Genomic DNA, 16,549 nt, shown 5'->3' with positions numbered 1-16,549 from the left:
AATAGATAGGTCATCTAGTTGGGAGGTGTGATGTGGAAAATGTGAAGGCAGCACCAAGGCCAGACCTGCCATCCTTAGAGAGTGGACATACCAGTTTGGCAGCATCTGCTTGTGGTTTTTGAGTGGTGGTGTGGTGGTGGTGTGCATGTGTAAACTCTGGGATTTCAGAGGAGAGAGGGAAGAGTAAGGGGTGGGGCCAGGGCCAGGAAGAGCAGCAAGGAGAGACTGGCTTCAATTCTGGAGCTCCCTGAAGGAAGAGACCCCAGGGTATTGCTGGGGATGAAACGCAAGCACGTGTTTAAAGAAAGGAAATAATTCTCTGCAGTCTGCAGCATCCTCCTCTAGCTAATAGGGTTCAAGGCAGTGAAAAGGAGAGAGCAGGGAAAGGAGGGAACGTCCATGCAAGCATGGGGAGAGGGCACAGACAAGAGACGGGAGAGAAAGAAGAGAAAAAACACAAGAGAGGCAGCCTGGGCCAAGGGAGGGTAGGGGTCGAGGGAGGAGGGGTGTTGGAAAGGTAAAGAAGCCGCACCTGGGGGCCTGCAAACGCTTGGAGGACTGTCAGCCTCCGCAGGCTGGAGTATCTTGTCCCAGAACCGTCCTTCCTCTCTCTCCTCCGGGTCTGGGAGTCCCTGGAGGCCGCGGGAGCGCGTGCACAGCTCCTGGCGCTCTCACTAGGGGGAGGGGCAGGCAGGAGAGGCGGGGCCTCCGGGCCGGGCGGGAGCGGAGCCTCTGGCCACGGGCGGGGCGCCTCTCCGGCGGGCAGGCGCCCGAGTCTGGGGGCCGCCGCTTCCCCCTCCCGGTCCGCGGAGGCGCCTAGTCCCTCCTCCACCCTCCACCCCCAACCCCACCGCCGCCTTCAAAGCTAAACCCGACCGTTGCCTGCAGGAGCAGCGGCAGCCGGCGATCCGGCTGTGAAGATCTTCGGGCGCGGCCTCGCCTCCCTGGCCCGGAGCCCGCATCAGCACCGCGGACAGCACAGCGGCCGTCGCCCGGACCCAGGTGCCAGCCGGTCCACCAGCCCAAGGGCGCCCGGGCCCCCGGCTTCCGCATCAGCACCGCGGACAGCGCCCCTGGCCCCATCTCGCCGCTGCCAACCCACCTGCTTCCCGAGTCAGCACTGCGGACAGGCACCCTCGACCGGCCCCGCCGCGGACTCAGAGCGGTCAGCTCCCCCGGAATATGGCCACTGAGGTAGGGGACGAGCACCTGGTCTGTCGGCAGTGCCCGACTGCTGCGGGAACAGATCTCCGCTAGGGCGGACTGGGCGGGAAAAGATGGCGGGGGGAGGAGGGGAGGATGGGGAGGTGGGGAAGTGGCTGGATGGGATGGAGTGGTTTCCCCGAGTCGGGTCCCGAGGGAAGGGGTGGCGGGTGGAATGGCAGGGCGGAAGAGAAGGGCTCCTCCTGAGAGCTCATCTCACCCCTCGCGTGTCAATCTTCCCCATCTGAGTCCCAAAGCTGTCCGCGCCACTTGTTGGCACTAGCGCCAGGGTTGCTCCAGGGCACCAGCTGGGATTTCCCCTTCCCGGGGACTGCAAGTCCTGAAACCTCTTCCCCAAAGGGTTAGAGATGAGCATGCGCCTGTTTTAGGGGCGGGAAGGCAGCTGGCTGCTGTTGCTATGCGGTGCAGCCATCCAGCTTCTGAACCCAAAAGCCTGGCTAAAAGATGACAGACTTACCTCCACATCCCCATTTCCTTCTGGGGAGGGTGGGGACAAAGACATTCTCAGGCCCAAAACCCAAATGATTGGTTTTAATGAGCTACTTGCACTAACCCCTGCTTTTGCATATCACCCTTTCTTGCATTTTTTCACCTCGTTTGAGTTTTCCTGGTGCACACATTTCCCCCATGTCTGAAGGGAGGAGCTGTCTTCTTCAGGGTGTGCCTCTAGGTGTGTCACCTTAAAGGGATTTGAAAGCTAAGTCGAGGGACCTGTTAGCTAAAGGTAGAATCTTGGTGCAATGCTTAAGAGATCAGGAATTACCTCCCCTACCCCCTCATTTCATGAGGGCAATGGATCTCTTTATGTCCCCACTTTTTAAGTGGGAAAGCTAACATGTGGAGAAGGGGAGGACCTATCTGATACTCACACAGCATGTCAGCAGCAGAGCTGAAAGTTTCTTGCTTTGAATCTTTGGAGTGGAACCCAGGACACCAGGGTCTCTCCAGTTCTGATGCTGACTTCTTTTGCAGTGTTGCTGCATTTCCAGCCCAGCTGGAACACAAGCCAGGAGGACAGCAGAGGCTTTTGAATGATTCTATGCAGTGCCTCTGGGCATCCTGGTGAGCAGCGTGACATCAATACTAAGTGTTATTGTTGTTATTCTGCTGTCATTGTCACCAAAGAACAAGGGCAGTTGTTTGGCATCACATGGTTTTCTGACAAAGCACAGGGTCAGCTAGGAGAGCTTGCCCCCCAGGGCCCTGTGAGGGGGCAAGCCCTGAGCAGACCCATGAAGTTGGCTTCTAGGGTGGAGGAATGCAGCGTACTCCGCAAGTGCCAAAGACACTGAGAAGAGCAGGAAGAACAAAGGGAGAAATGGCCAAGGTATTGGTCACCTTCCAGACAGGGCTGCCAGACTGCAGCAAAGGCTGCTGGTGTTGGGCAGAAAGGGGAAACTTCAGCCACATGGGCACGGCCGGGCCAGCAGTGTAGGCAGGGTAGGTGGCCACATCTGTGATGTGATCAGAGATTCCAAGAGGCCCATCTGTCCCAGCATATCCCTCTCAGGTCTGCTATGGTCCACAGATTCCAACCAGCAGGCTCACATCTCTTTGTTGATACGGGGTTTCCAGGAGGCTGCTGTTAGGCATGTATGACTCTCCCCTGGGAGTGGCTTTGCTCATAACGCCTCTGTGAATATAGCACTTTACTGGGTACAAAGCACTATCACATGCATGATCTTCTTTGAGCCTTAGAGCAACCCTGTGAAGTGGGTGAGAATGGTATTATTATCCCCAATTAACAGATGAGACAACCAAGGCTCAGAAGCTTGCTTGATCCCCGTGCAGGAGCCAAGGAAGGCATCATTATTCTATTTTACAGATGATGCAACTGGAATGCTGAGGCTTATTCAAGAAAATATGGTTAAAAAGTGGCAGAGCCAGGACCAGAACTTGCCTTCTGCTTCCCTGGCCAGTGCCTTGTCTGATGCACCCAGGTGTATCCAATTAGCCAATTGTGTTGCCCAATAGAGCGGAGAGCACTAGGCAGCTCGACCTGAGGCTTTGTTGGGGGAGGGATGCAAAGGAGTTCAGGAAGGGCTGGAGGGTGGGGACTCAGGCCCCCTGACTGGCCTGGCAGGGTCAGCTTGAGGGCAGAAGGACAGAGGAACGCCCATAGGGATGGGGAGCTGAGGGCAAACATTGCCCATTTTCCAGTTTGGCCTCAGGTGGACTCAGATGGCGGCCCTGAGGCAGAAGCCTTAGTTCTGCCAAGGCACAGGATGTGCGCAGTATCTGGGCTGTGGAGTGAGTCATTCTCCCCAGGCTGTTTGTACTGTTAGGACTGAGTTAAGATTACCAGGAAAAACCTGTTGGGAGAAGGAAAAGCTCACGCCAAGCTCCTGTGTCCGTTCCCTTAGGGTTCTGAATGGGAAGTCTTCAGCTCCAGCAGAAGGTGTTTTGAGGAGAGGGATGAAGAAGGGGAGGAACCGAGACAGATCAGGGAGCCTTGGATCCCTGGGTGAAAGGCATGGAAACTTGACCTTTTCTACTTCCTAATTTCTGTTTAGGAATTAGCATTAGGGGAGGGGTGTGTGTGAGGCACTCAGAGGAGGGATGAAGCCTCTTGAGCCACACACTGACCTCATTTGGAAACCCATTTCCTTAGCAACAAACCTCTCCTAATGTGTGTCACTGGGAACAGGGTTCGCCCTGGGAAGCGGTCCAGGTGGCCACAACTGGGAAATGACTGGCTGGCAGGGGCTTCTCTGAGTGGTGAAGTTTGGCCCCTAAGAGAATTTTTAATGGATCCAAGTAGCTTTACCCAAGAAAGGCATTTGGAGGTTTGACTTCCAAGGCATGGAATTAACAACCAGCGGACGATGGGCTGGGCTTGGGCCCTGGTGAGGGCTGAGAAGAGAGGCCCTGTGTCCGGGCTTCCATCCTGACTGGGCTGCCTGTGACTCATGATCCTCACTCCTCCTCCACACCCCAGCCAGGGAGCACTGTGTTGGCTCATCCGCTGAATCTCTTGATTGTTGAGTTGAGCCTCAAATGCATCCTCTGGAATTAGCTGGTATTTAATGAGGGTGGAGATGTGGGCCAGATGGGGCCTCCTGTTTGTCTTGGGACCAGCAAGGAGCCCGGGAGCGCTCATCTGTGCTGCAGTGCTCGCTCTTCCCTGACTCTGCCAGGTTGGCTCTGTCGGGTGTACAGGCCCTAAATGTGTGACCTGGGGTACCCACTTCCCAGGTAGCCACCCCCTCCCTGTCACACTGCGGTTCAAAAATGGGTGCCAGCAGATCTCACACTGATTTTTTCTTTCTTCCTCATGAAATGTCTCTTGGTCCTGTCGTTTCTCAGCTGCCAGCAGGCCAGGGGAGGGTGATGGGAGAGAGGGCAGGGTTGGGGAAGGTGAGAAGAGGATGAGAAGCCCAGGTGTCTGGGTGAGTTAAGAAATCCTGAGGGAGCCGCCTGGGGGACACATGGAAGCTGTGGCCTCACAAAGGGGCGTGAGCATGTTCTTGGACGCCCTTGTGGGATTTCAGAGCATCATGGGTCTCTGCCTAAAACCCCCACCAGTTCCCTGAAAGCTAGGTAGCTGGCAAGTGGCCTGGAGCCTGCTCTAGCTCTGGTCCGAGGCCCCCTTCCGAGGGATTCCTTATTCAGAGGTCCTAAACTGGCAACTCTAGCGATGGAGCTGGTTCACAGGTGTGCCTTATTTGGTTTGCTTGGTGCTTATAAATTTAAAAAATTTATTGTAAACATTAAAAAATCAGGGTATTTGATATTAAGGAAATCCAGGTCTATGGCTTCTCTTAAAATGTCAGAAGTGTGGCAGCCCGGGCCCACATTCTCACATGGCAACGTCAGCTGCTTTGATGGGGCAGGACATGAGTTTTCTATTTAGCCACAGTCCCCACCTGGCCCATTTACGTGCTTGGCCCCTGTAAACATTTGTGTTCATCATCCTTGATAAGGCCTCCAGAATGTCAGAGCTGGAAGGGGTTTTAAGTGATTACGTAGCTCCAGCTTCTCAGTTTCTAGTTGAAGAAACAGAGGCCCAGAGATGGGAAGAACTTCGCAGGGTCGTGTGGCCAGGACTAGCACCCAGGCCTCCTGCTCCCAGGTCAATGGGCCATCTTTCCACCAGGGCTTTTTGGTACTTCACAACTGAGCCACGATGGATGCAGAGAGCCTTAAATCCTACTCTTCAGCGACTACACGTGAGCCTGTGACGTGTGTGCTCTGTGTGGATCTGGGAGACTAAAGCTCTGGTATATACAATGTGTCTGATACCAGGGCTGGCCCAGTGGCGCAGCAGTTAAGTTCACATGTTCCCCTTTGGTGGCCCTGGGTTCAGCGGTTCCGATCCTGGGTGGGGACATGGCATAGCTTGGCAAGCCATGCTGTGGTAGGCGTCCCACATATAAAGTAGAGGAAGATGGGCACAGATGTTAGCTCAGGGCCAGTCTTCCTCAGCAAAAAAAAAAAAAAAAAAAAAGAGGAGGATTAGCAGCAGATGTTAGCTCAGAACTAATCTTCCTCAAAAGAAAAAATTTTAAAAAATGTGTCTGATACCATCTTCTAGCAACTCAAGACCCCACAAACACTTTCCAGGGAGGGAAGCAGATCCCTAGTCACCTAGAGCTAGGACAGTGTTCTAAAGCTCAGTGTTCTAAGGTAGTGACCTCTTCCACTCAAGCTATTGAGGATCAAAGTACTGATCAAAGCCAAGAGGAAGTGGGACTGTATTATGTAAGGTAGCACCCTTTAAAATCTTTTTTTTTTTTTTTGAGGAGGAAGATTGGCCCTGAGCTAAAATCTGTTGCCAATCTTCCTCTATTTTGTGTGTGGGATGCTGCCACAGCATGGCTTGATGAGCGGTGTGTAGGTCTGTGCCCGCGATCCAAACCTATGAACCCCGGGTCACCAAAGCAGAGCGAGTGAACCTAACCACTTTGCCACTGGGCCAGCCCCACCCTTTAAAATCTTAATGTTGTAATACAATAGAAGTTTGTTTCCTGCTCGGTAAAGTCCTAGACAGGTGTTCCTGATCAGCAGATGGATCTCCTCCAGGCAGTGATTCAGGGACTCAGGCTCTTTCCAACTTGTGGCTCCACCATCTTTAACAGATGGCTCCTTTGGTTTTTGTGGAAGGGGAAAGAGCATGAAGGAGTGGTGGTCTTTATGAACCAAGCACATACAGACATCATCACTTTCACTCACATTCCATTCAGTCATATGGCCACACCTACCTGCACAGGAGGCTGGGAATTAATCTAGCTGTGTGCCTAGGAGGAAGAGGAAGTGGCTGTGGTCAACAGCTAGGCAGTCACTAGAGAGACATACCTTCATGGTAGCACACGTGTGTGTGCACACGTTTGCACGTGTGCACTCAGACACAGACAGAGGAGGATGTTGGAGGAGAGGAAGCTGAGTCTACACCAGGATGCCTGCAGCACTGCTCTCTCCCTTTCTTTCCATTCTCACCACTGCTTTTCTTGGTTTAGACCCACTTTAGTTTTTCCCTGGACTTTAGTTTTCAACTTGCCTCCTACCCCAGTCATGCCCACTTCCCATGCATCCCTCACTGAGCTGCCAGAACGATCTCTCTGCGGCTAAGGGGATCCATCCTCAAGATCCACTGGTTGGTGTAAGCGCTTTTAGAAGAGCAGAGGAAAGGCACATCCCCTTCCTCTTCTTTTGAAAATACAACAGTATGAAACCTTAACCAGGCAGAGCAGACAAGTTAATGAATAACTTATTTATATTACCAAAGCATTCATTGCTTTTCCAAGTTATCATAGGGTCCTAGTAGATATCAAGGGGACTTCCTCAATTAAAACCTTGATTAGAGGAATCAAGGACTATTAAGACTAGATGAGCACTTACACGCTATTTCATCCTATCGCGACACTTTGGGAGCATGTCTCTTACGTAAGCAAGGCTCACTTGGGTTTAGGAAAGTCTCGTTAGCCGTCTCTGATTCCCACCTTTTCAGGACTTTGATCTACCAATTATCTGCTCCTGCTACGATACTGACAACCTTTCTCTCATTATTTATTCTTCCCTCAGTTTTTAAGCAAGTTTTATCTTCCGTCTTAAATCCTCCCCTCCAGCAGAAACCCCTCCAGCTCTTTGCCATCCAACCCTCACCTCCTCTGCACCCCTATCTCCCACTGCTATTACCTGATCCACAAACCAACTCCAGTCTGGCTGAAATCTGCCTCCAGTTATTGGAGGAAAGCGCGTTCTCTGCCATCTTCGCTGCTTTGCACAAGCTTCTCCCCTCCCGGGGTTGTCTTTTCCTCCCTCTCCCCACTCCCCACCTGCCCCCCACCACTGTAACTCCTTTATAACTCAACACAGACCTCAGGAAGCCTTTTCTGAGCGAGCTTTTCTGGGTAAGATGTTACTTCTCTGTAGCATTTATCACAGTTTAATTCATTATATATTTACTTGTCTTCCTGGAGCTCATAGACTGTCCTTTGCTCAGCGTCCCCAGAGCCTGGCAGTGGTAGGGACTCAATAAATGAGAGCTGAGTGACTAAACGGATTCACCTTAATTACCCAGGATGGACTGGCCATTGGTTGCTCTGCCTTTGGGGCTTGGTCACTGCGTGGTTCCAGTGTCTGGCATGTTTTACCCACCGGGGTGCTTGCCTGGAACGTGGGTGACTGAGGCTGGGGGTGGAAGGAAGAGGCCCTGTTCTTCTGTGGAACTGAGTCCACTCCCTTCAAATAGAGTCTGTGTCAGTGTCAAGTCTGCAGGTGTGGACAAGGGACAGAAGTCACCCCACTCCTTCCTACTCGGGTGGGGTATCTCTTCAATTTCTGGCCTCAGCCTACTATATCCACAATTTTCTCTGGGCATTTGGACATTCGTGGGTCCCTTCTTTCCTATGGCAAGAAGTGCTAGTTGTGAAAACCACCCATGGTGCTCTCTGACCCGGGCTGTAACTTGGCCTGAACCCAAATCTTCTCTGAGCTCATGTTCACATCGGGTACTCCTCTGGACCACACACTCCCCTCCCCCAACCCTGTTGTAAGCTCCACTTGGCAGGGTCTTGTTCAGTGCTGGGTTCCCTCAAGCCAAGGCCTGACATTGATACTTGCTGAATGAATGAAGGTGTGAAAGGTCCCACCATGCATCTCTGTGTGTGTACGTGTGTGTGTGTGTGTGTGTGAGAGAGAGAGAGAGAGATGGTGTGACCTAGGCTAGCCACCAGGAAGTCTTTTCCTCTTGTTAAAATTTGTTTCTAGCTCTCTTGATGGTTCTAGAACGTCTCATTTTGGTTCAGCTTTGGCCGTGCTTCAGGCTTTTTCTAGATCTTTCTGGGATAGCTTGAGGCACCTTCATGGGCAAACTCCACAGTCCTGCTCCCCCAGGCCTTCCTGGAGCACTTGTAGAGTGGCCAGCTTGTCCCATTTTGCCAGGGACTTTCCTGGTTCAGCCCTGAAAGACCCACATCCTGAAAAACCCCTCAGTCTGGGACGAACCCAGACAGATGTTCACCCCGAGTGGTGTCTCCTCAGGTCCACAACCTGCAGGAGCTCCGGCGAAGTGCCTCACTAGCCACCAAGGTCTTCATCCAGAGAGACTACAGCGATGGGACCATCTGTCAGTTCCAGACCAAATTCCCCCCAGAGCTGGACAGCCGGGTAAGGACGTCTCTTTCTAAGCCTGGAACACAGGCCATGATGGAACTGAGGGGCTTATTCGAATGTATTTTTTTTCCAGGATAGATGTGAATTGGACACATAACTTGTTCAGCCACCTCACATGGAAGAATAAAAAAACGTCTTTAACATTGTCATGTTGTCTCCTCCTAGAAAGTTAGAGCTGAAGAAACCTCAGGAATTTTCTAGTCCAGCAGCTCTCAAATTTCTGAGAGCTTGTTAAACATAAATTGCTCAGTCCTATTGGAAGATACGCGTCATCAGACACGCTGGCTCAGTTGTCGGACTGGGTTCAGCAATCTCCCCTTTTTAGCAGGTCTCAACCCTGGCTGCACATTGGAATTTCCGGGGGAAATTAAAAAAATCCTGATGCCCAGGCCACACCCCTAGACCAGTTAAATCAGTCTCTGGGAGGGGGGCCCAGGCATCAGCGTTGCTTTAAATTTCCCCAGGTGGTTCCAATGTGCAGCCAGGGTTGAGGGTCTTAATTTTTAATGAGGAATCCCCAGGTGACGCAGAATCGGGTGATTCATAGATCCTGCTCTGGGACTCGCTGGTCTTCTAGTACAGCGCTTCTCACACTTGGCTGCACGTTAGAATCACCCAGGAACTTTTGGGAAAAACCGTGCAGGGTAGCAGCTTGGGTAGAGCACGGCAGTGGCCGTCTTTGCTGCTCTGACCCATCCTCCCCCTTCCCAAACCAGCATCTCTTGGAGGAGAGACTTGGGCATGTCTAAATTTTAAGAGCTGCCCAGGTGACTTTAGCGTGCCCCAGGATTGAGAACCACTAAGCCCTTGACCTAAAACTGTGGTCTGTGGACTGGCAAGATCAGCGTGCCCTGGAAGTGCAGAATCTCGGGCCCCCCTGGATCTACTGAGCCAGCATCTGCATTGTAAAGAGATCCTGAAGTTATTCACCTAGGCGTCAAAGTTTGAGGAACACTGCGCTAGTTCATCCCTCTCATTGAAGAGGGGAAACGCAGGGCCAGGAAGAGGAAGTGACCTACCAAAGTGAGTGAGGACCAGAAGGGCCTTAGTCCTGACTCTGCTTTTTCACAAGACTCATATTTTCCTACCGATGCAGTTGCATCCTTAGTGGGTACAGATAACTCTGGATGCCTTCATGATCAGAGTCTGGGCAGGGAAAGCTTAGAGACCTGGAGGAAGCGCTGAGGCTGCTTTTCCCTCCTTCTCCCCGCCTCAGGCAGAGGGGAGAGCCAAGGAGAGTCTGCTACATCGCGGAGTCTGCTGGTGGCTTCAGAGGCTGTCAGCCAAGGGCTCTGCCCACGGCCTCTCCCTCCCCCAGCTACTTGGGTGTCTCATGGACCACCGGCTCCTTGCAAGGCACCAGCACCATCTGCTGAGTTTTGCTCCTGGTTCTGGGAGTATATGAAGCCCTCACCCAAGGCTGCCTTAGAACTGGCCTGGGATTGGGGGAGGGCAGAGGACAGACCACGATCCTTCCATTCAGCAGCCCAGGCAGATCTGAAGGGGTTTGGGAAGGTGGGGGTGGGGCCAGCTTTTGATGATCTGACTCCTAAGTGGCTTTTGGGGAGCTGTATGGGTCTCCTCATCTTAAAGGACTGTCCTTTGGGGTGGGGTGACCCCTGGGGTACAGCAGCAGGGCTTGGCTCATGGGCCACATGGGCAGAATTTTCTCTATGGGTTCACTCCAGATCTGTGTAGGGACAGTGGCCAAAAAACCCAAAGCTCCTGATTATTCTTGGGAAGAGCTTCTATCCTAGGCAGTGAGGGAGGTCCTTAACCTGTGTGATGGACAGTTCTGGTCCTGTGGGGGTGAGTGGGGAAGGGGTGCTCTGAAGAATGTAAAATATGGGGCAAGAAACACCCAGACAATTGCGGAGTTTAGAGCTCGACCTTCTAGGCTGTCTGTTGTAGGGATCCATGGTGCAGAGCACAGACTTGGTCAGAGCTGTGTGACCTTGGACATGTCCACTCAGCATTCAGCAAGTATTTATTGAGCACCTACTCTGTATCAGGCCTGGGGATATAGGAGTGAACCCATGGAGTTTCCTGTCTATTGGGGGTACAAAAAATAAAACAACAAACAAGTAAATATATAGTAGCTCAGGTGATGACAAATACTAGAAAAATAAGGGGGGAGGTCGTCAAGGGGATAGGGAGAGCTGGGTAAGGTGAACGGTCGGGGCGTGCCCGTCTAATAAGGTGAGACCTGAGGGAAGTAAGGGATGATCCGGCACAGGGGGTGTCTGGGGGAAGGCACTGCAGCCGAGGACACAGGCACAAAGGACCTGTGGCATTTTCAGGAAGCAGCAGGTGGTCAGTGTGGCTAGAATGGGGGCTAAGTGAGGGAGAAGGTAGGAGATGGGCTCAGAGGGGTTGCAGGGCCAGGCCCTGTAGTGTGTAGTGGGCATTGCAAGAACTCTTGGATCTTCCTTGGTGAGAGATGGGACAACACGGGCAGCTCTTGATCTAAGCTGTGACATGATCTGAATTTAACAGGCTCACTTGGTGGGGCTGGAGGCAGGGAGACCAGTTAAAAGGCCAGAGATGATGGTGGCCTGGACCACAGAGCAGAGATTTGATCGATCCTCACTTGCAAAATGGGGATGGCAGTCATACTTCTCTGATAGAATTGTCATGAGGGGGGCTGGCCCCATGTTCTAGTGGTTAAGTTTGGCATGCCCCACATCAGCGGCTTGGGTTTGGTTCCTGGGCATGGCCTGACACCACTTGTTGGTGGTCATGCTGTGGTAGTGACCCACATACAAAATAGAGGAAGACTGGCACAGATGTTAGCTTGGGGCGAATCTTCCTCAGCAAAAAGAGAGAGAAAAAAAGAATTGTCATGAGTATTAAATGAAAGAATACACAAAAAATACCTGGTACATAGAAAGTGCTTAATAAATATTAGCTATTATGAATATGGATGCAGGCAGGACAGCTCCTACTTGTCCAAACACACGGGGCTATGGTGTTCCAGATGACCTCTGAGCTAGGAGGAAGTGCCCTCTCCTGGAGAGATGCTCTTGAGGTCTCACCCAGTCAGTCCCATGCAGTTGGAGTTCCATCCAAACAGGGAGAGCCCCTCCTATTAGGTTCTGAGCTCTCTCACAGCCATCAAAATGGGGGATGGGGGTGGGAGGGTGACAAAGTCACTGGAATTCCTGCCTGATCCACTGCAGAAAACATTCACATCCAGGATGTCAAGGGAGTTTCCCGTTTCCAAGGGAGGCCAAGTAACCATTCTTATTCCCATTTTATAGATGTGGAAACTGAGGTTATAGTAGTTAAGTCGTTAGTCCAGGGTCACACTAGTTGACAGCCATGTCTGGACTGGACCCCAGGTCTCCTGATTCCCAGTTCAGTCCTCTTTCTGCTCCACGGGAACCTGCAGCCTCTCTGGTCATGCTGGTATGCCCCCATCCCCACTGGTGTGGCCCCACCACTGCCACCCTCCCTCCCACCTGTGACTGTCCACAATCTCGGGAGGCTGAACTGGGCCCGGCTCTCTGTCCATCTCTCCCTCCAGATTGAGCGGCAGCTCTTCGAGGAGACTGTGAAGACCCTCAACAGCTTCTACGCAGAGGCCGAGAAGATTGGGGGCAGCTCCTACCTTGAGGGGTGTCTGGCCTGTGCCACGGCCTACTTCATCTTCCTCTGCATGGAGACCCACTACGAGAAGGTGGCTCCCTCCCCGACTGCCCTGCGTCCCCTCCCCCGGGGCTCCCATGCTTCACCCTCATCCTCAACCGGCCCCTCTCCTTGCAGGTTCTCAAGAAGATCTCCCGCTACATCCAGGAGCAGAATGAGAAGATCTTTGCTCCTCGAGGCCTCCTTCTTACGGACCCTGTGGAGCGTGGGATGAGGGTTGTATCCTTCCTGGCTGGTCTGTGCAAGGGCACACAGCTGCCGACCAGTGGGGTCCCCGGGGAGGCAGCCAGGAAATGGGGTCACCCTAGGGGCCTCTGCTCAGGGATTTCCTAGGATTTCCCACATCCCTGGTCACCAGCAAGTTACTGGTGCTGTTTGTGAATTTAGGGTCTGCTTGTACTGAGCTGCACTTAAGCTGTTCTCAGTGCACGCCGGATCTCAAAGCAAGGGCTTTGAAACCATGAATTCGTGTAGATCTCATAACCCCCATCAGGTGGGTCACTTGTATGATTCCCCTTTGTAGATGAGCCCACTGGAGCTAAATCAGGGCTCAGGGTCCCCGGCTGGTGAACATTGGAGCCAGGACTTAACCCTGGGCCCACCCTTAACCACGAGGCTGTGCTGCCCCTCAGGCAGCATGCACATCTCCACATATGTTTACAGGCCCCCAATCTCGTGTCATCCTCCTCTAATGCTGTGTGGTAGAGCTCACTGCCCCCCTTTCACAGATGGGAAAAACGAGGTCTTGAGGGGAGGGTTGTAGGTTTGCTTAACCCACCGGGAAACATGTGGTCAAGGTGTGCACCTTCCTGACCACGGTCAGCAGCAGTGAGAGTAGGATTGTTGATAAATAACTTTTACTGGAAAACTGACGGAGAAAAGAGGAAAGAAAACACAGATACCAGCATCTCGTGTTTATAAAGCCTGGTGGTGGTGATCCCCTTTACTGAGCCTTCACTGCGTGCCAGGCCTTGTGCTTGGTGCCTCTCATTCTCACAGCAACCCCAAGATTCCACTATTATCCTCACTGACAGACGTGATAAGTGATGGGTTAAGTGACTGGTCCAAGGGCATATAGCTCAAGTGTGGGCAAGTTGACATTTGAACTCAGGACACCAGAGTCCTCACACTTTCTGTGCAGTGACACCAGCTCCTGGGCACATCCGAGTCCTGGGATATGGCCATTAGACCCACTGAAGTGTAAGCTCCTGATCCTGGCTGTGCACCCACTGCAGTGTCCGGCCCTACAAGTCTCCGGAAGTGTGAACTGTGTGAGTGCATGCGCGTAAAGGACTGGGGGTCCAGCTCCCCAGGCCTCCACATCCTCACTGTTGAGGAAGCCGCACCAGCTTCGCCGCATGCTCCCCTGCTGGCCTCCATCAGCTGGTTCCCGTCCGCCCCTGCTTGGCAGCTCGCAGCCCTCCTTAACGCCACTCCAGATCGAGATCTCCATCTACGAGGACCGGTGCAGCAGCGGCAGCTCCAGCAGTGGCAGCAGCAGTGGCAGTGGCAGCAGCAGTGGTGGGGGTGGTGGGGCGGGGGCCCGGTGACTGGCCGAGAGTCCCTGCAGGGAGGTGTACAGCCGGACTGAGGGTCTTGCAGACCTGCGGCGGCTACGCTACCAGAGCACCCGCTTCTGAGTCATTCTCTGGGCCCGCCTGCTGCTGGGGGCGGGAGGGAGGGTAACTAGCCCAGTGTTCCTGCAGGCCATCAACTGGCACCTCCTGCTCCTCGCCCCCTGGCAGGATGGCACCCTTCCTGGCCTTGCTCTTTCCTGACGGGGCTGGTCTGGGTCACATGGTGCCAGATATTCTGAGGGGAGGCTTGGGGTGAGGACAACGCAATTTGGTTTTCTTCTGCAGCTCTTCTCCCAACACCCTGGAGTTGGGCCCAGGTCTATCACATAGAGAATTCCCATCCTGCATGATTCCTCAACCCAAATCCCACATTCCCCAGGACTGTCCCCTTGGGCCCCTGATCCTCATGGCCGTCTCCCAGTGTCTGCTCTTCCTGATGCCACCACAGGACCTCTACCTATCCATGATCCTGCCTCCGAGGAATTCGAGGTCTGGGGAGATGGGAGTGGTCAACTTACGGGCGCCGCGGTGGGGAGCTGTTCAGCCCCCTTCTGACCTCTTCTAGACTGTGGCTTTCCTGTCCTCCATCCAAAGCCTGGAGGCCATCTTGGCCTCGCCAGAAAGTGTCCAACTCCTGAGACTTTGCAGGTCACCAGGCACTGGCAGTGGGGCACATAGCCTGCGGCTCTGGAAGGTTATACAGGGGTCTGGAGAAATGCTCGTAGGGAGATGTAGCCTTGAGGGGTTTGAACCTCCAGAACTGGATCCAACTTCCTGAGATTAGAACCCGCGTGTGTCTGAGAATGTGTGTGTGCAAAGGCAGGCACGTGTGCAAGCACACATATAGGAGCACACTATGTGCATGAGTGCATGTGTGTATATGTAGGGGTGTGTGTGCAGGTGTGTGCATGAGTGCACGTGTGAATGCAGTGTGTGAGTGCAGGTGTGCATACGTGTGAGTGCAGGTGTGAGTGAGAGTGCACGTGTACGTTCCTTTGGCTGCTAGGCCGATGACCACCCCTCTCTGCAGCTGGTCTTATTTTCCTACGTGATGATCTGTGGCTCCTCCTCTGCGTGAGTCCAGCCTGATCGCCCTGTAAATAAATGTCCTAATGCCCTTCGCCCCTTGCCTGGGGCTGCCATCTTGAATCTTCTTCCTGGCCTCTCCCCGACCTGCAAGGTTCTCCCCTCCTGAGTTGACTGTGTACATTCTAGCAAAAGAGAAGCTGGAGTTCTAGAAGAGCAGAGCCAACCATCCAGGGCCTTCCGTGCCCCTCCCCCAGCTCCCCATGACAAGGCATTGGGACCACGGACCCACGTATTCAGCTGCCCAGGCTCTAGGCTCTTCAGGGCTGTGTAAGCGAGGCTTCCTTGGATGTTCAAAGGCACCAGCAACCTGCAGGGGAGAAGCAAGCTCCCTTCTTGAAAGGAAAGAGGGGCGTCCAGCCAAGGAGGCCCTGGCTGCTGAGGCCCAGGCAGGCCAGTGAGAACGAAGGAGCTCTGTTCTGGTGCCTGGGAGACAGACAGAAGGAAGCTGCCTGCCTCAGCCGGCAGGAGGTGCTAGAGGTGGCTATGAAAGACTAGCAGCTGCGGGTAGCTTTCTGGAACCAAAGAGGGGCCGGATTTTCTTTTGGACACTGGAGCAGCATGTGGGAAGGAAGCATCTCCCCAGAGAGCTAGAGTGAGCGGCCTAGCCCTTGAGCCCAAGTGGGTCCTGGTCCAACGATCCCTCTGGAGAGCTGCAGCCTAGTGGGCTCCACCACAGCCCCTGACCCTGGACCCGGCCCGTGCCCACCCTGGCCCACTGTGTGGCTGGGCCTTGTGCCTGAGCTGTGCCTGTCCCGTGGGTTGGCTGGGCACAAGCGATGTGGTCGCCTTTTGTTTTATTATTTCTTTTTCCAATAAAAGGACTTTCCCAGCTTGAGGCTCTATGCTGCGTCTCTCCCCGATGTTGACGGGGGGCTACATCTATGCCCCAGGATCACAGTGAGGGCATGCTCGGCTGCCCACCCGCCTCATGCCGAGGAGGAGGGGCCGAGTGTGTCCCTGAAGAGGTGGCGTCCTGACACGGGCAGGAGGGACCCTGTCCTCTTGGAGCCCATAGTCTGGTGGGGACACTCTGGATCCTCTAATCTGGGGCCTTACTGGGGCACCTGCAGCCTTGGGTAGGAAACAGGTTGGACTTAAAGCCAGGTCAAAAGTAAGTAATGAATTAATTAGCTAAATACCCATTTCTTGAGCTCTTACCCTGGGTTGGGCCCTGTTAGGGGTTGGATCACCCAGGTCACTCAGTTCTAAACTCTAGAAAGGTATGTGGCTGTTGGAATCTAGCAGAGTTGTCTTGGATTTTATAAAACTAAATAGCATTTATTGGGCGCCTACTGTGTGCCAGATGCTTTGCTAAAACCATATGCTAGAGCTGGGAGGGGATTTAAAGATCATCTAAGTGAGGCCAAATGGAGGCTCAAAAATGTTGAACGACTCGC

At 53.4% G+C, this 16,549-nt stretch overlaps 1 protein-coding gene across 1 annotated transcript; it reads left to right on the top strand.

Annotated features, from left to right (window-relative positions):
* The first annotated feature begins 676 nt into the window (after positions 1–676).
* On the top strand, positions 677–15,982 carry GOLGA7B (golgin A7 family member B). The gene is made up of 5 exons (XM_070609085.1): positions 677–1,194; positions 8,707–8,832; positions 12,365–12,517; positions 12,604–12,705; positions 13,926–15,982. Exons 1-5 carry the CDS (start codon positions 1,183–1,185, stop codon positions 14,034–14,036), a joined length of 504 nt encoding a protein of 167 aa, XP_070465186.1. The 5' UTR covers positions 677–1,182; the 3' UTR covers positions 14,037–15,982.
* The last annotated feature ends 567 nt before the right edge of the window (positions 15,983–16,549 follow it).

Source organism: Equus przewalskii, chromosome 1 (genome assembly GCF_037783145.1).
Source record: "Equus przewalskii isolate Varuska chromosome 1, EquPr2, whole genome shotgun sequence".
NCBI lineage: Eukaryota > Metazoa > Chordata > Mammalia > Perissodactyla > Equidae > Equus > Equus przewalskii.
This window is presented reverse-complemented; position numbering and strand designations above follow the sequence as displayed.